General features: G+C 52.3%; 1 protein-coding gene and 1 pseudogene across 1 annotated transcript; both read left to right on the top strand.

Annotated features, from left to right (window-relative positions):
• Positions 1-5,929: 5,929 nt before the first annotated feature.
• LOC100446851 (gamma-crystallin N) lies at positions 5,930-17,353 on the top strand. The gene is made up of 3 exons (XM_024250258.2): positions 5,930-6,203; positions 7,864-8,268; positions 16,010-17,353. Exons 1-2 carry the CDS (start codon positions 6,183-6,185, stop codon positions 8,104-8,106), a joined length of 264 nt encoding a protein of 87 aa, XP_024106026.2. The 5' UTR covers positions 5,930-6,182; the 3' UTR covers positions 8,107-8,268; positions 16,010-17,353.
• Positions 9,590-14,032, top strand: LOC129047241 (gamma-crystallin N-like; annotated as a pseudogene).
• Positions 17,354-23,996: the final 6,643 nt, after the last annotated feature.

The raw sequence follows: 23,996 nt of genomic DNA, 5'->3' as shown, positions 1-23,996 counted from the left end.
GCAGGAGGATGCCTTAGCCCAGTTGTTGGGGGCTGCATTGAGCTATGATCGTGGCACTGCACTCTGGCCTGGGTGACAGGGTGAAACTCTGTCTCTAAAACAAACAAACACATGCACACACAGGCATACACACACAATCAATAAGGAAAGAGAAAAAAAATGAGCAAAGCATATGAACAAGCAATTTACAAAAGATCCAATTCAAATGAACGCTATACATTTGAACTGATTTTGAGCAACTGGCCTTGGATCTACCTAGGGTGGATCTCATCTGTATGTCGGTGGGGCAATTTGGAAGACCTCTGTGGCATCTGGTGGCTTGAAGGTGAACTCATGCTTCAACCCAGCAATTTCACCCAGAGGCTTGGACCTCAAAGGAGGCAGTATTGGTCCCAGGGTGCGGTTGGAATTTTGTAGGGTGTTTCTGTTTGTCAGAATGCTGGAGGATGGGTGGGCAGGCCCCAGAATGCCAGATATCCCACAACATCCAAGGAGACACTGTCCCACAATTTCCCCTAGAAATGCATAGTATTTTTTGTGTGGCTTTAATATATACTGAAGATTTCCTAGTATGCAATTTACTAGATATATAGATGGAAGATTTTACTTAGTTTTCTAAGGAATTCTACTGAGCTTTGTTCATTCACCATTTCAGAAACTCTTGTCACTAAAACAAAAAGCCAAATTGCAGAAGGCTACGTATAATGTAGCCACACTAAAAATTTTCTATTATTTACAGATACATACGAAGAAAGTAAAAAGATGAAAACACACAAAGACATAATCAACACAAAAATCAGGACAATATCTTATCCTTATGGGGAAGGAAGGCTTCGATTCTATGTATAATGATTTCTTATTTTAAGGAAAAACATTGATCCAACATAAACCTGGCAAAATGCTAAGATTTGACAAACTTTGTATGGTGGTGTTATTGTTCCTTATATTATTTCCTATTCTTCTCTGTGCCCTAAATTACCCAAAAACAGGAGAGACAAGAGGCAGAGAAGGGAGGCAGGCAAACGGGTGATGGCTCAGGGTGATTTATTATTAAAACCATTAGCCTCCACACTGTAAAACTCTCCAATGCTGAGCAGCTACTGGTAGTTCTAAGGCTACATGTTATTGAGATTTTATTTTTTAAGCCATGACAGCATTCTTAGCCCTGCTTCTTCTGTGCTATCACCATATTTATTCTCAGTCCATTCCCCTAGAATTTTGTTCCCAACTAGCAGCTGTATAGTGACTCAAGATCTCACCTACCTCAAGGTACATTTTAACAGTGCTCTACCAAAGATGACTCAAAAAAATGACTCTGATGTTGAGGTTTGGTGATACTGGCATTTGCATATTATGTAGCTATTTTGGGGAGGGGTTCTACCTGGCCACAAATAGATAATATAAATCTTAGCAGACTCCTCCTCTGGTAACTGAATTATAATAAAATCCCAGGTGGGAATTGAGATATTGCATTAGAAATAGGGAATGGAGGTGAAATTTGCAGATATCTTATTCATCTACCCATTTTTAACAATTCGTTGAGTGGGGCTTTTAGCTAGGCATTTTTTCATATGTATTTCTCAGAAAACACCCCAAATCACTGCTTCTGTTTTGGATTCTGTTGTCATCACCTTTTTGGGTTGTCTGTGTGCTCTGGCCCTGCTGTGATGAGGGCAAATACAAATTAAAAAGAAGAAGTTCAGCTGGGCACGGTGGCTCACACCTGTAATCCCAGCACTTCGGGAGGCCAAGGCAGGCAGATCACTTGAGGTCAGGCGTTCAAGACCAGCCTGGCCAACGTCGTGAAGCCCCGTCTCTACTAAAAATACAAAAATTGGCCAGGCGCGGTGGCTCACACCTGTAATCCTAGCACTTTGGGAGGCCAAGGCAGGCAGATTGCCTGAGCTCAGGAGTTCGATATCAGCCTGGGCAACACGGTGAAACCCCATCTCTACTAAAATACAAAAAATTAGCCAGGCATGGCGGCGTGTGCCTGTAGTCCCAGCTACTCGGGAGGCTGAAGCAGGAGAATCGCTTGAACCCAGGAGGTGGATGTTGCAGTGAGTTGAGATCACGCCACTGCACTCCAGCCTGGGCGACAGAACAAGACTCCATCTCCAAAAAAAAAAACAAAAAATTAGCTGGGCGTGGTGGCACACACCTGTAGTCCCAGCTACTGGGGAGGCTGATGCAGGAGAATTGCTTGAACCTAGGAGGCAGAGATTGCAGTGAGCTGAGATCGCATCACTGCACTCCTGCCTGGGGGACAGAGCAAGACTCCATCTCAAAAAAAAAAAAAAAAAAAAAAAAGCTCTTAAAACAACAATGAGACACCACTGCACACTTATTTGAATGGCTAAAATCCAAAACTTGATAGCACCAAATGGTCAGAATGAAAAATCATACAGCCACTTTGAAAGACAGTTTGACAGTTTCTTTTTATTTGATTTGATTTTGAATTTTTTAGAGACAGAGTCTTGCTATGTTGTCCAAGCTGGTCTTGAACTCCCGGCCTCAAGTGATCCTCCTGCCTTAGCCTCCTGAGTAGCTGGGATTACAGGTACAAGCCTCTGCACCTGGCTTTTATTTTTTTTCAGTTTGTTGCAAAACTAAACATACCCTTAACATATGATCCAGCAATCCCACTCCTTAGTGTATAGTGAAAGGAGCACACAAAAATCTACACATGGATGTTTATAGAAGCTTTCCTCATAATTGGCAAAACTTGGACACCACCAAAATGTCCTTCCATTGATGAATAGATAACTAAACTGTGGTACTTCCAGACAATGGAACATGATTCAGCAGTACAAAGAAATGAGAGACTAGGCCAAGAAAAGATATGAGGGAATCTTAAATGCATATTACTAAGTGGAAGAAACCAATCTGAGAAAGCTACTTACTGTCTTAGTCCGTTTTGTGCTGCTATAACAGAATACCACAGACTGGGTAATTTACAGTGAACACAAATGTATTGGCTCACAGTTCTGGAGGCTGAGAAGTCTAACATCACGGTGCTGGCATCTTTCAAGGGTCTTCTTGCTGCATCATCCCATGGGAGAAGGGCAAAGAGGGTGAGAGAGAGCAAGAGCTTGACCTTGTAGCCCTTTATGGTCAGCGTTAATCCATGAATGAGGGTGAAGCCCTCATGACCTAAACCCTTCCCATGAGACCGCATCTTTCAACATTGTTGCATTGGGGATTAAGTTTCCAACACTTGTTTTGGAGGACACGTGCAAACTGTAGTAGCTACATACTGTAAGATTCCAAATACATGACATCCTGAAAAAGGCAAACTGTGAAGATAGTAAAAAGATCAGTGGTTGCCAGGAGTTAAGGGGGAGAGAGGGATAAACAGATGGAGCCCAGGGGACTTTTTTTTTATCATTTTTTTTTGAGACGGAGTTTAACTCTGTCGTCCAGGCTGGAGTGCAGTGGTGCAATCTTGGCTCGCTACGACCTCCCCCTTCCAGGTTCAAGCAATTCTTGCTGCCTCAGCCTCCTGAGTAGCTAGGATTACAGGCGCCTGCGACCATGCCTGGCTAGTTTTTGTATTTTTAGTAGAGACAGGGTTTCGCCATGTTGGCCAGGCTGGTCTCAAACTCCTGACCTTAGGTGATCCACCCACCGCCCCGGCCTCCCAAAGTGCTGGGATTACGGGTGTGAGCCACCACGCCCAGCCCACACAGGGGACTTTTAAGGTGGTGAGAATACTCTACATGGTGCTCTAATGGTGGAACCATGACATTACACTGTAGGGGCAGCAAAGTTCTACCTCCATCCTCTTAGGGTCCTGGCTGGGCCTGAGAAATAAATTGACATAAGACACATTAAGAAGAGAAAAGCATACAAACTTATTTAATACAAGTTTTATGTGGCACGGGAGTCCTTATAAGGAGATGAAGACCCAAAGAAAAAGTTAAGAGTCAAACACTTATATACTCAACTGGACAAAGAGTAGTAAACTGTGAAAAATCAACCACATTGTGTGGGGACGCTTTAAAAATGTGTTATTTTAACAAAGTCTATGCGGCATTCTCTCAACTTCTCATCCTGTGTCCCAATGTATAACATAGGTTCATCAGTCGTGACAAATGTGCCATTCTAATGGGGACGCTGATAGTGGAGGAGGCTCTGTGTGTGTGTGTGTGTGTGTGTGTGTGTGTGTGTGTGTGTGTGTATGGAGGGGCAGGGGGTATACGGGAAATTGCTGTACCTTTTGCTGAATTCAGCTTGAACCTAATGCTGCTCTAAAAAATAAAACCTTTTTTTAAGGCTTATTTTTCCCTGTTGAAAATACGGGAAGAGGCTTCCCTTTCCTCCCTTTTCTTGCAGAATTTCCTTCTCTGTCATTTTCAAATGTGTGTAAATCTTTTTAATGGCTAAACAAGCCTCTTGACAGTCTAACAACTCAGTCATGTTTCCTCTGGGAGCCAGGACCACCTCTTTGTGTCTTGACATCAAGGAGTAATTGCCCCCACCCTCCCCGTTTCCTGAGAAGCCTGACTTCAGCTGTCACCTGACTCTTAATTGGAAAACCCACCTCCCGTCATAGAGATATAAGAAAATCAGCAATTTCATCCTGAAAACATGAATGCAGTGGGTTGTGTCTGCTTGGCTACAGAAGAGTGAGATCTCTCTCCATCTTTGCGATCTCTTAGGGGAGAGATTGTGATGCAGATCACGCTCCAGTTTAAAGTTTATTCAATAATAAAATTGTTTTCTTTTCCTTCTACCTTCGTGGAGAAGTTTTCTGGGTTGGCCGGAGATCTTGTTTTTAATTTTATGTCCCCACCAGGACCCAGGTCCAGAGAGAAACATTGGAATGTGTGGCTTGGCAAGTAAGGGCGCCAGTGGAGGCAGCTGGGCGGCGTCCCTGGGGAAGACCGTCCCCGGGTTCAAGGGTGACATGCAGGTTCTGGTTCATGCCCTGTCTACTTTTGAAAACCTCCCACAGCAGAGGCAAGGTCACCCCTCTGCCCCAAGAATCACATAACCTCCTCTTCCTGGGCCTCAGCGTCTCATCTGTGAAATGGTCATAAAAATATACTGTTTGAAGGAAGAGCAGCCCAAACTCCTCCCCAAAGCTCCTCCCTCCCCTCCAGCAGAAGCCCCTGTGGAGCACCTGCCCCCTCTCCTTTGATCTCAGAGCCTGTCCCCCACCACCCCAGCCATCTGAGTCATGAGTCCTGTGTTCCCAGCTCATCTCCCCAGCCGTTTGTGGGCTGCACATCCTGTGGGCTCCATGTTCGCTCTGCTCACTCCACAATCTCTGAGCCTCTGCTGTCTGCCAAGTGCTTCATTCTGGGCCCTGGGGAACTCTCCCTCCGCGGTGGGGCTGCTTTGTGCTGTAAACTGATCCTGGGCGTCCAGGGTGGCTTGGTTGGTGCAGCAGAGAGGCAAGGGGCAGAGCACTGTGCCCCCAGCTAAGGGCAGCGCGGGTCACCTGGGCACCCTAGGCAGGATCTTCAAGGAGAGAGGGACTCAGGGAGGGAGAGTGCCAGGGAGGGAGGCAGGCAGGAAGAGAGCGGGAGGAGAGGGAGGCCTGACCTGGTCTGGCGTTTTATGGGGTTTCGGGGGGTGCATCAGGGGCTGGGTGAGTTGGAGCCGGAGGTCTAAGGTGAGGACCTGGGAGCCCAGACCAGAGCAGCCAGGGGAGGGGCGGTCAAGGGCTGTCTGTCTGTCCGGGGAAGCTTGGGTTGCATCCTCGTGGAGACAAACAAGTTGGCACCAAGGCGAGGCTACTTGCAGCCGGATGAGAAAGGGGAGTGGGCTGGGGAGCTCCGAACAGGCCTTGGGAGGGAGGGAGATGGGCCTGAGGGCTGAGGGGCAGCGCAGGGGAAGAAAGGTCGGAGGGCTGGAGAGACACTTCCCCTCCTCCCCCCACCACTCCAGCGTAGGGCAGGGGCAGCCGCGGGCTGGGCGGGAGGGCTCCGGGAGGAAGGAGGCCTGGGAGCTAAACGCGGAGAGCACACGGAGACCCCGGGCAGGGCGGGCTGCCCTCGCGGTGGCACAGGGTGGCCGCGGCGGGTCCCAACCGCCTGGTGGCCCCTCGGGCTTAGCACACCCGACAGCACTAACGCTCCGGGGCCGGCCCAGCAAATCTTTTGTCCGGGACGGCGCTGAGCCAGCAGGGTGCTGCCCAGTATAAACGGGGACCCGCGGACGGGGCGGGGCGCACCATGGCGCAGCGCTCGGGGAAGGTGAGTGCGTCCCTCAACCCCAAGGAAACAGGGTGGGGCTCCGCCTTCGCCCCCTATGCCAGGGGATGCAGGAGGGTGCACACTGTTGATGGTGACAAATCCAAGGGAAGCTGGTTTAATTTCTTAATAAAATGGGGTGGCCTCGCTATTGGCCTGGGGCCTCTCTGGTGTGGGTGGATAGGAAGGTCTCCATCTCCACTCCTTTCTTCTGGGATTCCAACCCCTCGCCCCGCAGTCAGGAGCAGGGAGGGTGGTCAGACTCCCTGGGGGTTCCTGGGGGGGGTAGGCGGTGGGGAGGCTTGGCTTGTCCCCACAGCCCTCGGCCCCACTGCTGCGGCTTCTTTGCCCAAGGCTAGCCTCTGTGGCTTTTCCTTCCTCAGAGTCTCTTCAGGGACACTTAGGGCTGGTTCTCTGAAAAATGTTGAGATTTGAGGGAGCCCCGAATCCCTATGGTGCCCAGGCCTCCCTGAAGGTCTCAGGGGCCCTCTACCAGCTGTGCCTGGTGCAGAAAGGACGGGAGACGTGGCTCTCCCTCGCCTTCTCCAGTGCCCCTAGCCTAGCCACTCCCATGAAGCCTTTGGTCTCCAAGGCCACATTCCAGAGTGTCTGGGGGTGACTGTGTTGCTGTATCAGTCTGCATGGGCCAGATGATGCTTCAGTAACAAAGGACCCCAGTAACTCTGGGGTGCAGAACACCAGGGTGACTGCCTCCTTTCTGGTGAAACCATGTGGCCACACCTGACTCCAAGGGGCCTGGAAGGGCAATTCTCACGTTCCTTTGAGCGAACTGGAGACACTGGTGAGGCACAAACGACCATAGTGATGGGGAACATCACTGCACTCTGGCAGGACCCTTCTAGGGCCACAGTTCTTGAAACCCAAAGAGTTACTGAATGGTTGAGATTTTAGGTTCCACAGCAGGAAATGAGTCTGGGGGGTTGTTATTGCTTCACTTTGTTTTGTTTCGGGACAAGGACAACCTGTGAACGCCACGTAGCTATAGGACACGATGTCTGAACTCCCACCAGGGTGATGGAGCTCCAGATCTGATACACGCCTGCTACCCAAAGGAGTGGCCTACAAAACACAGAGAGACAGGGTGGCACTTAATGTTCTCTTTTGCGAACATTAATCCCGAGCCAGTCCCTGACGTGGCTTCGGCCGATTCAGCCTCTCCAATGAAGGAGGCCCAATCCCAGGAACCCGAATTTCTGCAAAATATATGTTGGGTTACCATGAGAGGGTTGTGGGTGAAGTTTCTTCTTTTAAAAACACCTCCTTTAATGTTATTATTGGCTTTATGTTTTAAGAATTAAAAAATGAGTTAAAAATGCAGTGGAAGTTGAAAACAGCCCGTTTTGAAATGAGCACCTAGACAAAGGGGAAACCCCTGTCCCCAAATCGCTGCTGAAATTTGTCTGCCCCACTGAGCTCCTAAGGGTGGGGAGGAACAGGAGCTGTGTATGGCATCAGCCTGCCAGCTGTTTATTCTTTTGCCCAATTGGCAAATAGCGTTGGGCACCTACTGTGTGCAGCAGGTCTGGGCTTTTGGGGGCCTGGGAGTAGGGATTCCATCCAGGGTGTTGGGACCCAGACGCCAGCCTCCAACACTGACGGAGAGAAGCCCCTGACCCTGAGCTCTGTAACCTGCCCTTTCTAGATCACTCTCTATGAAGGCAAGCACTTCATGGGGCGGAAGCTGGAGGTCTTCGGGGACTGTGACAACTTCCAGGACTGGGGCTTTATGAACCGAGTGAACACCATCCGCGTGGAGAGCGGAGCCTGGGTCTGCTTCGATCACCCCGACTTCCGGGGCCAGCAATTCATCTTGGAGCACGGCGACTACCCCGACTTCTTCCGCTGGAACAGCCGCAGTGACCACATGGGCTCCTGTCGGCCTTAGGAATGGTGAGTGGGACCGTCCACCGAGGGCTGAGTCTTCCTGCTGGAGGGACCGAGGATCGGCCCTGGCAGACAGTGGCAAGGAATCGGGGAGCGTGGGCCTCCCGGCTTTAAAGTCTGTAAGACTGAGGGAGCTATATCCAGAGCCACCTGCTGGCATGAGGTGAGTAGGTCGGGGGCCAAGTTGCTGGGAACCGAGCGGGAGTGGCCCTGAGTTTTCATACAGGTATCAATAAACCACTTTAAGTTTCGGAGCCAAAAATCTAGCTGCATTTTCCATTTAAAGTGCTGTTGAAATCGTCCAAATTTAGATTTCCAGCCAGATAGGGGACACTCAGCCAATGGGAGGCTGATTTGGGCCTAGTGTGGCCACTGGTACAGGTGGTTTTGTGGCACATTCTGGAGCCTTCCATGCTCCGGTCTTGGAATGGCTGATGGAGGAAGCTGAAGAATCACCTGCCTGTCAGGGGAAAACTGGGGGGCAGGTCCCTTGGAATTACACAGGTAGCTGCCGCCCAAGAAATGTGTGCAGGGAGGGCAGACGAGGGGCGTGGCTCCCCGGTGGCGAAGGACTGTTTCGGTCCAGCTGCTCCTAGGGTGGGATTTAAGCAAGGCCGTTCCCCCAGGTCATGGGTACTCACTGACCTGCTGTGAGCTCTAGAGCTTCAGGTGGGGAGTGGCGGACTCCTGAGCCTGGGGTTGCGCATCTCTCATCACAGAGGGTCTCGCTTATGTCTGCTGGGGACCCTCCCCTGACGCCTGGGCTGGGCGGTTCTGGTGAACATCTGAGGAACCCCAGAAAAGGGGCCTTTGTGTGGTGCCCCCTCTCTTTTCTGTATCAGTTTCAAAACCAGCTGGGCTTTGGCATCTCAAATTGTAAGAATGCTTTCTTAGTATTTCTTCCAGGCTGTGGTACATTTGGAAAAAAGAAATTTAAATAGTTGGCCCTGGACCCTGCATAATGCTATTTATATGAAAAATATCCTTGGTATCTTGCGAACTGCTGTTCTCCTAGGAGCTATCCTGGGGCCAGCTGTGATGCAGACCAGGCCCTGCCGGCTTCTGAGCCAGGCAGGGGCTGGCCTTCCTCTGCCTTTTGGAAATGCGGGAATCATATAGGGAGACGTGCTGAGCCTAGGGGACGATGATGTCAAGGCCAGCAGGGGTTTCAGCACATGAGATCTGGTATTTGTTTTAGATTTTTGGCTTTATGTTTTACTAAAAGGTTCTATTACAGCTTTAAAATGTTATCATTTGAAGGCTTGCCTGTGGGCTGCGGCCCAGGGGTGGAGAAGTCAGAACCGGGAGTGTGTTGGTGTGACCAGGGCCGGAGTCCCCCAGGCTGAGCACCCAGAGGGAGCCCCGTGACCCCAGCCCTGGTCTGAGTGTGACCACTGGCCTCTGGTCAGTTTGGCCCTCTTTGGACCTCAGATTTTCTAGTTGTAGAAAGAGGAGCTTGGACCAGCTCAGTGGCTTGAAACATTTTTAGAGTAATAGAACCCTTTCTTCCAACCACATCTCACGTGGAAGAACGAACAGAAGTGCGGGGTTGGAGTGTGTGGGGTGGGGGTGCCCAGTGCCCTGGGTACCTCCTAATTCCTTCCTGCACGGGGCTCCTGTTTCTGGGAGAGGGGAATTCACAGCAACCTCCTTCTTTCCTTCTTTTCTGCTTGGTCTTGGAGCACGGGGAACATTTCCGCCTAGAAATCTTCGAGGGTTGCAACTTCACGGGCCAGTGCCTGGAGTTCCTGGAGGACAGCCCCTTCCTCCAGAGCAGGGGCTGGGCCAGGACCTGCGTGAATGCCATCAAGGTGTACCGGGACAGAGCGTTGAGTACAGGCCACGTGGCCGCACCCCGAAGCCCAGCTAGGCCCTTCAGCACCAGGCGTGGGAGGCTGCCCGCCATGCAGCGGTGGTGGGTGGGGTGGGAATGAGACCTTTAGCAGTGGGCAGTGTGTCCCTGGCCCCACAGGCCCTCTCCTTTCCTCAGCTGCCTCACCTGCCCCAGTCAAGCAGCGGAGAGCCTCCCCTGTGGCCCAGAAGGGCTTCAGAGAGGGACCCTGGGCCCCAGAGACACCCTGAGACCTTCCCTCTAGGGCCTCAGTCCAGGAACAGAGGTAGGAGAGTGCCTTGAAAGCTGCACAGTTCTCTGCGATTGATCTGATACAAGAGGCCGCCTTTGGTTTTCTTGAGCCGGGGGACACCTGCTTACCAAGGGGTCCCCCAGGGCCTTATGGGCTGGAAAAGCCACAGTGGGCTCACCTGCTCTGAGAAGGGTGGACCAGCCCACCCTGCCCTGTGCCTACCCAGCAGAGCTGACCCCTGAACCGGGTGTCTCTGCAAACCCCCACCACCATGGCCTCTGGGAGGAGATGGACTTCGGGGTGGCTCACTTCTGGACAGAGAGTAGCTGGGAGGATTTTGCCCAGGCCCAGACAGGTTTGTCTGCCCCACACTTGGGTTTCCTCCTGGTCAACCAAGGGCAGCCTGCGTGCCCCCTCCTGCCCTCCCACACATTCCCCTTTTGCAACTATCCTCTGAGCACCTTCAAGTTGGCCATGTATTTTCATTGTCCAGCCCACACCTCTAGGTCAGGTAGATATTATCACCCCCGTTCTACAAAGGGCAAGCTGAGACTCAGAAGGCTGACTGCCCGGCCGCCCCATGGGAGTGGCACGGCTGAGACTGCAGCCAAGCCTGTGTCTGTCCCTGTTCCAGAGCTGGCCACTTTCCCAGGCCTCAGTCCCCTCTCCTCAGGCCAAGAGCCCCTCACACAGGTTCCAGCTGGCTGTGCATGCTTCTGGCTCCTATTGAAGCAATTGAGGAACAATTTGCCTTCTATACTCCAGAGGTTCAAGGCCAGGGAGCTTCGGAGGGGATGCAGGGGGCAGAGGGACTGCAGGGAGACAGAGACTGAGCCGAGGCAGAGCTGGGCACAGGTGGCACCCCATGTCCGTGGGCTCCAACTGCACAGCGAAAATATCCCCCCACGATTGTGTCTATGCTGAATATGTACATTATTCCCTGAAAGATACTGTACAACTATTTACATAGCATTTATGTTGGATTAGGTATCATAAGTAATCTAGAGATGATTTCAAGTCCAGTAAGTCCTCACTTAACATTGTGGATAGGTTCTTGGAAACTGTGACTTTAAGTGAAACGATGTATGGCAGGTCCTCGAATATGTTGTCTTGTTCAATGTGGATTCATTATAAGATTGATGAGGGGAGAAATGGCTTTGTTATATATCGTGTACTTAAGGCCACGGTTCCCAAGAACCTACTGACGGTGTTAAGTGAGGACTTACTATATATGGGAGGATACATGTGGGTTATATGCAAATACAATGCCATTTTATATCAGGAACTTGAGCATCCTCGGATTTTGATATCCAAGGGAGGTCCTGGAACCAAGGGTGTACACCCCACCTTTCCCCGGTGGCCTGATGTTGGCCCCCTTCTTGCTGTTTCTGTCACTCTAGCTAGCTCCAGGATTCCGTTTTACGAAATTGCATTTTGCCCTAAATTGGTGGCACCTGGAGCCCAGGGGTGGCATTCCAAAATAAGAATTTGCCCTGGAAAACTTGCTGACTAAATTGCGTCTTGTAAGGCCCAAGTCACGCCTTTGCATGGAGGATGTCCTGAGGCCCTAGGCAGAGTCCCCCCGCCCACCCCCAACACTCAGGGGCTTGTTGAGAACGAAGGTGGGGAAGGTGGAGGCTAACATTTCTGTGACTGAGGGGCACACAATCCCCACTGTCCCTGCGAGGAGCCAGCCATCGGGACCCCAGGTGGGGGACCCAGGTGCTCAGCCTTTGCCGCCTAAGACTCTTACTCTTACACAAATGTAAGCCCTTGTCAAGGAGGTAACGCCCCCGGGTCCCCTGGATCTGGAGGGAACTCTGCTAGGAGGCCTTTCCTGGGGTCTGGGGAGTGGGCGAGGCAAGGACCCTCCACCACCTCCCACTGCCAAGACTCCTTCCCTCTGGGTCCCACATCAGCCCAGGCATGACCTATCCCCTCAGACCCATGTCCTGGTGGGCTCTCAGAGGGAAACGCACTGGCATTCTGCCCCCACCCACCCTCACCTGGGGAAGGGCAAGGTGCTGATGTGGGCAGGACAGGCCCCCGCCCTTTCCTCTTTCTGCCTCCTCCCAGTAGCCACAGCCAGGACAGGGGAGGGGAGGATGGGCGGTTCCCTGTCCCCTCCTTTTGGGGGTGTCCATGTGAGAACCCTCATGTGGCCCAGGACATGGCTTGGGGCATTTCTTGCCCATCACAGGGTAGGAAAGGACCAGCTGACTCTCTGAGGTGCCTCTGAGGCCCCAGCTGTGGCATAGGTGTGGGGTTGGAAAGCTGTAGGTGTGGAGGGGCATGGACACGGGGGCCATGAGGGTGGGGTCCAGGCTGGACCAGGCCTGCCCTGAGTCCCCCAGCAGCTGCTCCAGGCTGGCTCACACCCTCTGCCTCTCTCTCTTCCTTCCCAGCCCCAACCCTTGAGGCAGCAGACTGTGCCAGGCACCAGGCGTGACAAGCCTCACTCGTCTCAGAGATGGTGAGGGAAGGACAGGGTCGGGCCAGCCCCTGCTCCAAGCTGTCCTGAGGTGTCTTCCTTGGACCACACGCCCCTTCCCAGGCAGAGGCCACTATCCTGGACCTCGAGTCTCTTCCTCCTGGTCCCCCAGTCTCTTCCTCCTGGTCCCCCAGTCTCTTCCTCCTGGTCCCCCAGTCTCTTCCTCCTGGTCCCCCGTTCCCTCCCCACCACACCTTCCTGCTTTTCTGGGCCGGGCCCACAGCTTCCTGGGTGATGAAGGGCTGTGTTCTCTCCTGCCCCCACCAGCCCCAGGTCCTCCAGGCTCTGTAAAGACTTGTCCTGACTGTTTCTGCTCTCTGGGTTGTTGGTGGCTGTCCCAGTGGTGTGCAGAAGGGGAGGAGGACAGGAAGGGGCCCCGCTTGGGACTCCCCAACCCTCCTCTGTGCCCTGCAGGCTCCTCCGTGCAACTGCACCTCCACAGCCCGTTTCCTCTGCAGGGGAAGCCCCATGAGGGCAAGGAGGGGGCAGGAACCGTGTCGTGTGACCATGGCACCTCTGGTACCTGACACGGTGTTGGGCACACATGTGGGAACCCGCTGGCATTCACTGAATGAATGAATGGTGCCCTCTGTGCCAGGCCCCCCGCTAGGTGCTGGGGGTAGTGTCTGTGCAAGGTGGTCCTTATCAGGGAACAGGAGTATGTGGGGCATGCAGTGATGGTCGGAGTGCATCCTTGCCAAGGACGGCTGAAATGCAGTGGCGCAATCTCGGCTCACTGCAACCTCCGCCTCCCTGGTTCAAGCAATTATCTTGCCTCAGTCTCCCGAGTAGCTGGGATTACAGGTGCCCACCACCACGCCCGGCTAATTTTTGTATTTTTAGTAGAGACGGGGTTTCACCACGTTGGTCAGGCTGCTCTCGAACTCCTGACTACAAGAGATCTGCCTGCCTCGGCCTCCCAAAGTTTTGGGATTACAGGCATGAGTCACCACACCTGGCCAGGGCTGGTCAGTTTTAAAATGTGGATGTTACTGGGCCTGTCCCCACACGTGTCACACCCCAGCACAGACGCCACGCAGCGCTGGGGAAGGAAATAAAAGCAGAGGTGGGCGCCGTGGGTGCCTTGGTGTAGCCCAGAGTGAAGGGGCTGCTCGGCCGGGAGGGGTTGCTGGGTGGCCAGGCTGTGCGGGCTCTTCTCTCCCGAGTCCTGGGGAACTTCCCGGCAGCCCCTGATCCCCGCTCCCCTGGCCTCCAGGTGGGTCCTGTATGAGGAGCCCAACTACCGCGGCTGCATGTACGTGGTGGAGAGGGGCGACTTCCGCAGCTTCTCAGACTGGGAGGCCCACGGCGCGTGAGTGCAGTCGCTCTGCAAGGTGGTCAACTTCTTCTAACCGAGCCCTCCCACAAGGATGGCCGGGTACAGCTCTGGGGACAGGGGCAACCCCTTGCGGTCCCACCTAGACCTCGGGACCTTCGGCAATAAAAGTCCTCGGAGCCAACGGGTGGCTTCTGAGTGCTCTCTCGGCAGTGGGAATCCCAGCCCTAGGAGGAGCCGGATGATCCAGGGCGCTTTCCCGGACTCCCGGGGACCCCCTGAGCCGGGGAGGGGAGAATGGTGGGGAGAGGTGGTGAGAAGCGATGGGGATGGGGGAGGGCCGGAACCCAGGCTGGCGCAGGACTCCCCAGGCTTGCTTGGGGCTCTGCCTCTCTGTGACTCAGCAAGGTGAGGCTGCTGGGCCATGTGGCCAAAGGCCTGACCCAGGGTCTCTGTGTCTGATCTCTGGGTTTTATCCTCATAGCTAATCTTGGCCTCGGAGTTTCTAAGGGAGACCCCTCTGGAAGGATGGTTTCGACCCAGGGCAGACCCCTCTCCTGCGAGAGAGAAAAACATTAGTGGTGGCGAGTGTCAGGGTGGGGGCTTAGCTTGAACAGGTGGGCTCTGTGGGAATGGAGGGACTTTCGGGGAGAAAGGGGAATGGGGCGTGTCTGCTGCAGCCGTAGCCCCTGGAGCAGTAGGGCTGGCAGACCCAGAACCGGCGGCCTTGGCTCGGGTCTTCATCTGGCGCAGCACCAAGCTCCCACCTGCAGAATTCCTCCATTCCTGGGCCCTCTCCAGGACACTGGGTCCTCCTGTTGGGGTGGGCTTGAATTTAGAGGGGACACCCCACCCCTGGAGGGCAGAGGGGAGGGAAAAGCCTGTCCTGGAAGGAGATACTCGGCCCAGGCAGTGGGATTCCTGGGCATAAGAGGGTCCACGTCCCCAAAAGCATCCCCCAACTCCCTCGCCACCCATGCCTACGCTTCCAACTCACTGGGGAGAGAGGAAAGGTCCCATGAGGGGGAACTCTGGTCCCTGGGGGTGGCCCAGGTAACTCCCTGCTGCCGGCAGCCCCCCAGCAGAGTCCTGAATGGAGCCTGCCTATGAGGAAACCGTAGCCCACCCCAGAAGGAGGCAACAGATGGAGTGCTCAGAGCTTCTGAGGAGAACGCAGGGGCCCTGGACCCGAGGTCCCTGAGCATGGGGCTCCTGGACATGGAGACCCCAAAGATGTCCACACGGCCTGTGCCTGGACCGAGGCCTGGCTGGATGAGGGATCAGTGGGGGGCCAGGGGCATGGGTTGGATCACCCATGTGCCCACAGCGTTCTGGCTGTGGATCTGGCTCCTGGTCCAGCCTCTAATCCCCAACTGCGATCCCAGAGGCCCCCCAACCAGCTGGCTCCCGACTAGCCTCTCAGTTCCTGGGTCCTCCTCACCACACATCTTGCTCCAGTTTTCTGAGTAGATGGAGGGGTTTGGACTGGGGATCAGCCCCTCTAGGCTGGTTGCCCAGCTCAGGACTCCCAGGGAAAGCCCGTGAGCCCTGGGTTACTATCTGAGTTGAATTGAGACACGCTGACAGGCCTAGGGGGTGATGGATGTACGGCAGGGAACTCAGGGAGGGAACACAGGGTTCCCGAAAGAAAAACAAAATCTCAGGGGCTGATTCTGCCGCAGAGTGTGGTGGCCTGAGTGTGGTGGCCCAGGGAATGGCTGTCCCGTTCCTGGGTGTCCTCCAACCCCTCCCCATCCCTCACTGAGAGAGCAATGCAAAAAGAGTCACGATGGGTCACCCAATTCACCCAAGACAATGCCCCACCAAGAGCTGGGTGGCAAAGATGGAGGGGCCCCGTGACTGCTGTGGGACCCCCGTAGGCTGTCCCATGACAGCCGAGACCGAATGAAGACATGAAACCACTAGGCAACCGTCCACTCCGCCCAGGAAAGGGGAAGGGGCTCCCTGCTGCCATGTGGTAGATGGGTCCACAAAAGGCCTGCTCTGTACCCCTAATGCCCTGGCCCCACCTCCTTTCACCTGCAAACCACAGAGCATGGAGCCCTAGAAGCTTCGGAGCTGAGGACTTCCAGCTGAGCAGCTCTCTTCAATCAGATCAAGGACCGGAAGAGGCCACCGCAAAACCAGCAACAACCCAGCCACCTTTCCTGCTGCAAGCCTCTGAGCCTGGAACTGATCGACATGTAAATGCACCTGCACTGTTTCTGAGCTGGGAGAGTGTTTACTTAAAATCATGCCCTCAGTTTTCATTTCTCTGCCAGTTTGTTAGGGAGGTGGAGCCTTCTGTGTGGCATATCTGCCAGCGGGAGGCCCTCCCCACCCATGGCAAGGGCCCTGTCTCTTCTGAAACAGCCGTCCAACCCTCCACCCCACAGCCTCCTTGGGCCTTGGCACCCTGCTGGCCTCAGGCCTCCACAATCTCACACCTCTTAGCCCACAACTGATGATGGTGATGATGTTGATGAGTATTTATGGAGCACTGACTTTATGCCAGGCTCTGTAGTAGCTGGAATCTGTGTAATTTTACTTATCACATACAATAATTCCAAGATGATGATATGCTTATCACCACTGTACAGAAGAGGACAGCTAGACACAGACAGGTTAAGCAACTTGCCCAGGGTCACACAGCAGTCAGGACTAAAACACAGGTCTGGCTGGCCGATTGATCCTTTTTCACTCCTCTATAGTGCACCACACATTTGCATATTTAGATATATTTTTGTCATAAATTTGGCGCAAACCCAAAGCCTCTCCAGGCCTCAGACCCTGCTCTGTGAAATGAGCACAATCATGTCTGTTGTACCAACTGTATACCCTTGTAAAAGCCAAAGGCGTGACCCATGAGCGGGTGCCATATGAGGGCTGGTTAGTAGTAGGTGACCCAGTAGGTGACGGGGTGGGGAAGCAGGCAGGGGAGTGGCATCACAGGAGAGAAGGTAACTTGGCTCCAAACTCCAACCTGATTCCCACTCCATCCCTCACTAGGATGTGACATTGGAGAAGCCACTGCTGTGTGTCTCAGTGTCTTCAGACATACAGCAGTGGTAATCATTCTGCCCCCTCATAGGCAATTAATGCCTGGGGAATGAAATGAGAACTGCAGGCCCCACCGGTTCAGTCCAGGTCCTTGGGAGTCACGGGAAGAACCAGGCCTAGCAGCCCTTCCCATGAGTTCCAGAGGCTTCCCCTGAACTCTTCCTTTCCTCCCCAGCACCAAGGCGTAGCAGCACCTCATTAACTGGTGATTTAATGCTTCTCGAATGGGCTTTGTGCTCCTGGGTGACCTCCCCCTCACCCCAGCCCCCTGCTCCCTAATCTGTCAGCAAATCTGCTTTTTGTCTGAAAGAGGAAAAACAAGATTCCCACCAAAGTGCTTGTGGGCAGCTTGTAATTTATCTGAAGTCCGTCCAGGGTCGATGGACCGAGGGTGAGAGGCCCTCAAGAGCCACACATGCTTCACATATTTCTACCTCCCTCTGTGGTTTGGAAAGCTGGGGCTTTCACAGAGCCATCCCCTCATGTCCTCAGCCCTAGGTCCCCCTGCCCTGCCGGCCCCCTGTGCACTGTTTATCAGGCCCAGTCTGACCACAGGAAAAACATTCCCTTTGAATCCCCCCAGCCATCCCATCCCCCGCGCCAAGAAGTTCCTCTCACCAGCCAAGGGCTGGTCCAAGAAGTCTCTGATGGCCCCTTCCCCTTCCTGGACCTCCCTCCCGTGCTCCGAGGTGGCCTGCGCCTGGCGGGCTACCGCCTTCTTGGCTGGAGCCTTCTTGGCTCGCCTCTTCACCCCACTGGGTGCCTTAAGAGCAGGGCTGTCCTGCCTGTGTTCCCCCCAGGAAGCCACAACAGATCTTCAATCAAAGCCTGTTGGATGAGTTTGAACCCAGGGACGTCAAAAAAAAAAAAAAAAAAAAAAAAAAGAAAGAAAAGAAAAGAAAAAAGAAAAAGACAAACTAACAAAAAACTTGTCGAATGAGACAGTTTTAAAGGTTTAGCTCCAGAGTTTCAGTTTGTGAAGATGACAGAGTTCTGGAGACAGACAGCTGGTGCTGATGGCCGCACGACTATGTGTGTGTACTTAATGCCACTCAACCACACACTTCAAATGGTTAGGATGATCAGTTGTATGTGTATTTTGCCATAATCAAAAAAAAATTAACTCCTTGTTGCTGAGGTGCTCAGGACTGTGGGAGGCAATGTGGGAATGAAGGCCCTCACTGGATCCCAGGGAACCCTGTGGGTCTCCTGTGTGACCATTCCCCACATTCCCTACCTGAAGAAGCTGTCACCTGCTTATTGATTGCGTGGGTCCCATCGGCTTGGCAGGGCTCTTGGCTGTGGCTGCTGGGGAGGCTGAGATGCAGGAGGAGGAGGAGGAGGAGGAGGAGGTCCTTGTCCTTCAGCAGGGATCCCTGGAGCATCCCTGTGGTTGCCTGGGACTAACCCTGCCTTCTGGACCCCCAGGACTTAGTAGCCCAGGTCTGGGGACAGCAGGAAGAAGTGACTTGGGTAGCCTGCCCTGAACAGCGAGCAATTGTGTAAACAGGCTCCTGGCTTCCTTGCCTGTGGACAGCCCGCTTTGGAATTGTGATTTAAAAGGATCCTGTGGAGCCCAGCTGGCGTGGGCTGTGCATGGAGGGGTGGCAGCCCTGGACCTAGCCTTGCTGGGGCTGGGGGATGGACTGGGCAGGTCAGCGCTGGTAACCCTAGTCCTGGTCCATGCCTGCCCTGGGACCCCCAGGACTGCCCTCCCTGGGTAGGGGCAGGGGCAGGGGCAGGGGCAGAGGGTAGGGCTGGGCTGAGGGCGCGCATTCTGAACCTGAAGAGGGTTCAGCTATGTGTAGGACTGCTCTGGCAAGGGGGCTGAGCAGGTTATAAGGACCCTCTCTACACACCCTGCCTGGCCCCCAACACCAAGAGCGGGAGTTCTCACCAGTTGGGCTGGATCGTTCCGCGGGCTGAGATGGTCGTGCCCTGGGTTCCATTCCCGTAGAGGTAGAGTGTTCAGTTCTAGGTGCCAGACACAGGGAGCAGGGCGGCATGTCCCCCGCAGTGTGCCCAGCCTAACCCCCAGCCCCGGCATTCCCAAACTGCACAGACAGACATTAGGGCAGTAGAAATGGGCACTCCCACCCAGTGGGGCTGCTGGGTAGAAGTCCCTTCATGGGGCTGGTGATGGCCGAGGTGGTGTCACCTCTACACACAGAGGGGACGCTCAAGTATTGCTTTACCCTTGGAGGCACTGGGCCCAAGGCCAGGGGAGGAGCCCATTGTGATGAAAACGCAGATACAAAAAGTACGGGAAGAAATCTTTGGGGCAGAGGGGACTTGGAAAAATGTTCTAGAAAAAAGCGAGGCATCCATAATATTCTCCCCGGCACAAGTCCTGTGCTCTCTGCTAGAGAGGAACTCCTAACTGGGCCAAAGCAAGCAGGGAAACAGGATCAGCTCCATCACTCGCTCAGTCCCGAAGATGAAAGGAAGCTAGTTTTCCGGAAGAAGCCCAGCAATTCCTGGGACCGAGGCCAGAGAGAAGTTTCTTCCACGGGTCCCCTGGCCCCATGCCGATGACTCACAAGCTGCACCCTCAACGTTAGCCCTCCTGCGGGGAAATTAACAGGTTTCCTAGGATTTTCTGTAATAGCATCCCACAGGATTCGGTGGACGGCACTGTGCCAAAGTCAACTTTTTGTGGGGGAGGAGATTTTAACATTTCTGGTTTACGTATGAGTATGTTGCTACTTTTAAGTGAACCTAACTGGGTCATGAAAGCAGGGCCTGGCAATGATTGGTTATCAGTAGATACCAATACCAACAGCATTTTCTTGGGTAATTACTGTGACCCAAACTGTGTGCTAACCCATTTTTTACACATAACAAGGTGGGTATATTATTTTCTCTATTTTACAATGGAAGAAATAGACCTAAAAGGATGATTGTAACTTGCCCAAATGTGTGCCATAAATGGCCAAAAAGGCCAAGTGCCCCCGGCCGTCTGACCCCAGCCACACCTAACCCCCTCTGCACATCATCCCCTGTGGCAACGGCTTCCCGATCTTTTTGACTGAGACTCACATGTAGGTCATTAGATATAAAACTAACACAGCTGTGTCACAAACAGTTCCGATCCTCACTATTCAGTTGAGCATCAATATTTTCTATTTTATTTTACTTTAAAAGAATGCTGGTCAGAGACCCACTAAGTTGATTTCGCAACCTCCTAGTAGGTCACAATTCTCCAGTTTGAAAAACACTACACCACTGCCTCATAGTGTAAACAAACGAAGATTTAAGGAGCCACAGCCTACGCTGTGGATTAGCTCTTCCAGTCCCAGTGCCCTCCTCCCTCCCTTGCCTGCCTTCACTAAAGCATCCAGAAAAGCCAAATGCTCTTTTCTCTGCCTCCCAGGCCATGGGACACAGCTCTGGTCACTGAGATGAAAGCTGACAGAAGGACTTCAGAAAAAGCTTTGGCTTTCTGGATAAAAAGCCCCTTTCCCCTGGCTTCCTGCCTTGAATAAAGATGTGACGCCAGGAACTCAGGCAGCCTTCTTGTAATCATGAGATAAAAGCCAAGAGAACCAGGGAAAGGCTGGCACCAAGCTCACTGAGCTGCTAAATCAGCATCAGCAGCCACCCTTCTTGTTATGTAAGAGAAGTGAACCCCTATTTGTTTCACCACACTTAGATTTTCTATTATCTGCAGCTGAAAACATTCCTAACTGATAACATAATAACCAAAAACCCCAAAACCTCAAACAGGTAGTTCCTCCTGTGTGAAACCCTGTGCTTCATTGTCTGGTGAGCAATAAAGGCACTTGCACTTGGAAATACTAAAATAGATTTTTAAAAACCAATGTATTAAATAGTTCATCTATTTAAGGTCATAGTTCGTTTTTTCCCAATTAGAGGCACTGCCTGCCCTTGACATATGTTCAATGGCCGCGGTATCCTGACCGTGGCTAATTTTTGTATTTTTAGTAGAGAGGAGGTTTCACCATGTTGGCCAGGCTGATCTCGAACTCCTGACCTCAAGTGATCTGCCTGCCTCTGCTTCCCAAAGTGCTGGGATTACAGGTGTGAGCCACCACGCCTGGCCTATTTGTTTCTGTCATGGAGCAAACCCAAATTCTTTGGAAGAGAGTTTTGTGGGATGTGGAAATGGAAAACAATTGCATGGGAATGCCACATTTGGTGTGGGGCCTTTAGGAAGAAACGTGTGAAAGGTTTCCAGAAGAGAAGGCAACATGATTCACGTTGGAAACTGCAGGGCTGTTGTTGTTTAGATGAGAGAGAGAAGGGGCCGGGTGCCTGGCTGCTGTAACAAGTCTCTGTGTTAATTTCCAAGTGCATCCCTGTCTTCATTTATGTTTGATGCTTACCTGTCAGGTGAGCAGGATAAGTCTTGTTGTTCCTGGTTAATGAAAAAGGAATCGAGACCCTGAGAGGTAGAGGGGTTTGCCTGTGTTTACATCATAGGTCTCCATGGAGCAGTCCAGACCTCTTCCCAGAACTCATGCTGGCCTTGCTACCCAGAATCCCTGCCTTTAGGGAATGACCATTCCCCTGGCCCTGCCTTGGTTCTGGTGTGTGTGCCTCACCCTCAATGCCCTGCCACATGTGGGCTGGGCCAGTCAGATGCACTCCTGGGAATTTGAATCTTACGCAGAGACACAGAGGAACCCGAGGTGGATAGAGGCTTGAGCCAAGTCTGTTTCTGTTACCTGCACACCAAAAACCCTAACTGACAGAAATTTCTACTAGACAGAAGGTTGAAGGCCACAGGCCAGCAGAAAAATGTAGGATATTTGGAATTAGTTATTGGGATCTAGATGAGTAGAGAGTAGTTAAACTCCCATTTACATTCTGGTGTGGACGGCATTATGGGTTGACACCATACGTATATATTGAAGTCCTAACCCCCAGTACCTCAGAATGGGACTGTCTTGCAATGTACTTAGTTAAGTTAGGATGAGGTGTGTGTTAGTCTTTCAAACTATCGTAACAAAATACCAGAGACTGGATGGCTTAAACACAGAAATGTATTTGCTCATAGCTCTGAAAATTGGGAATTCCAAGCTCAGGGTGCTGGCCAACTTGGTTCCCGGTGATGGGCCCCCTTCCTAACTTGTAGTTGGCTACGTTTTCACTGTGTCCTCACACGGCAGAAGGAGCACAAGATCTCTCTCTTCTTCTTCTTATGAGATTAGGTCTCCACCCTTATGATCTCATTTAAGTTTAATTAGCTGATAAAGCCCTATGTTCAAATACAGTCACTTTGGGGTTTGAGCTCGGATACATCAATTTTGGGGGTGCACAGTTCAGTCCACATCAAGATCCTACTAGAGTAGGGTGGCCCCTGATCCATCATGACTGGTGTCCTCATAAAAAGGGGAAATTTAATTAGACGGGCGTGGTGGGAAACACCTGTAATCCCAGCTACTCGGGAGGCTGAGGCAGCAGAATTGCTTGAACCCAGGAGGTGGAGGTTGTAGTGAGCCAAGATCACCATTGCACCGGCGACAGAACAAGACTCTGTCTCAAAAAAGGGGGGGGGGGGGATTTAGACACAGACACACACATAGGGAGACCACCATGTGAAGATAAAGGCAGAGACCCAGGTGATGCTTCTGTGAGCCAAGGAACCCCAAAGATGGCCAGCAAACCGCCAGAAGCTGGGAGGGAGGCCTGGAACAGAATTCTCGAAGCCTCGGAGGGACCCAACCCTGCTGACACCTTCATTTATCTCCGACGTCCAGCATCCAGAACTGTAAGACAGCACATTTCTGTTGTTCGAGCCATTCAATTTGTGGTACTTTGTTATAACAGAAATGAAAGGGGAGAGCTGCCCGTGGTACAGACGGGCCACATGCCTAGTCAGGCCACCCTCCGTGGCCAGCTGGAACCAGGTGTGTACTTGTAATGCCCAACCTTGTTTTTACTAACCCTGTTTTTAGACTCTCCCTCTTCCCTTTAATCACCTAGCCTTGGTTCCACCTGAATTGACTCTCCCTTAGCTAAGAGAGCCAGACAGACTCCATCTTGGCTCTTTCACTGGCAGCCCCTTCCTCAAGGACTTAACTTGTGCAAGCTGACTCCCAGAACATCCAAGAATGCAATTAACTGATAAGATACTGTGGCAAGCTATATCCGCAGTTCCCAGGAATTCGTCCGATTGATAACGCCCAAAAAGCCCCGCGTCTATCACCTTGTAATAATCTTAAAGCCTCTACACCTGGAACTGTTTACTTTCCTATAACCATTTATCCTTTTAACTTTTTTGCCTACTTTATTTCTGTAAAATTGTTTTAATTAGACCCCCCTCCCCTTTCTAAACCAAGGTATAAAAGAAAATCTAGTCCCTTCTTCGGGGCCAAGAGAACTTTGAGCGTTAGCCGTCTCTTGGCCACTGGCTAAATAAACGGACTCTTAATTCATCTCAAAGTGTGGCATTTTCTCTAACTCGCTCAGGTACAACACACTGAGGCAGGGTTTTGAGGGTTGTACAGTTGCTGTTGTGACATAATTTTAAAAGAATGCAGAACGCAGCTGACATGTAGTTGCCTCTGACAGTACTGGATATTTGGATGCACATCAAGATTAAATCCGACAAAGCTCCTCTCAAGGTGGAGAGCAGAACTCAAGGCCTTCCTGTGACCAGTCTAAAATCTCATTAGAGACAGAGTTTGGAGACGAATCCTGTAGGTTGCTAAATGAAAACGTTAGTTGTCTGCACGAACTTCCCAGAGATTTGATGTGAAATTTAAAGCACTAACACAAAAAGAATGAGACACCAACCATTGGAACAGGGATATTTGGGAGTATTTGGAAAACTAGGAGAACCTCCAGATCCCCCAAGTCCTTTAAAACACCCCCCACTGTGTTCCTCTTACCTGAGAAAGATGCTCCTCTTTTGAAGGAGAGAATTAAGAGTTCCCTTCACAGCCCACTACGTGGTGTTGCTTGCCCCATAACAGGAGTTCAGCTTGTGTGGCTTAGACTAGAGGGAGAAGTAC

The sequence above is a fragment of the Pongo abelii genome, chromosome 6 (assembly GCF_028885655.2).
Source record: "Pongo abelii isolate AG06213 chromosome 6, NHGRI_mPonAbe1-v2.0_pri, whole genome shotgun sequence".
Classification (NCBI taxonomy): domain Eukaryota; kingdom Metazoa; phylum Chordata; class Mammalia; order Primates; family Hominidae; genus Pongo; species Pongo abelii.
This window is presented reverse-complemented; position numbering and strand designations above follow the sequence as displayed.

Coding starts and splice junctions, on each gene's coding strand:
- LOC100446851 (XM_024250258.2), top strand. CDS start 6,183: ATGGCGCAGCGCTCGGGGAAG. Junction 6,204..7,863: donor TGGCGCAGCGCTCGGGGAAG/GTGAGTGCGTCC, acceptor TGCCCTTTCTAG/ATCACTCTCTATGAAGGCAA.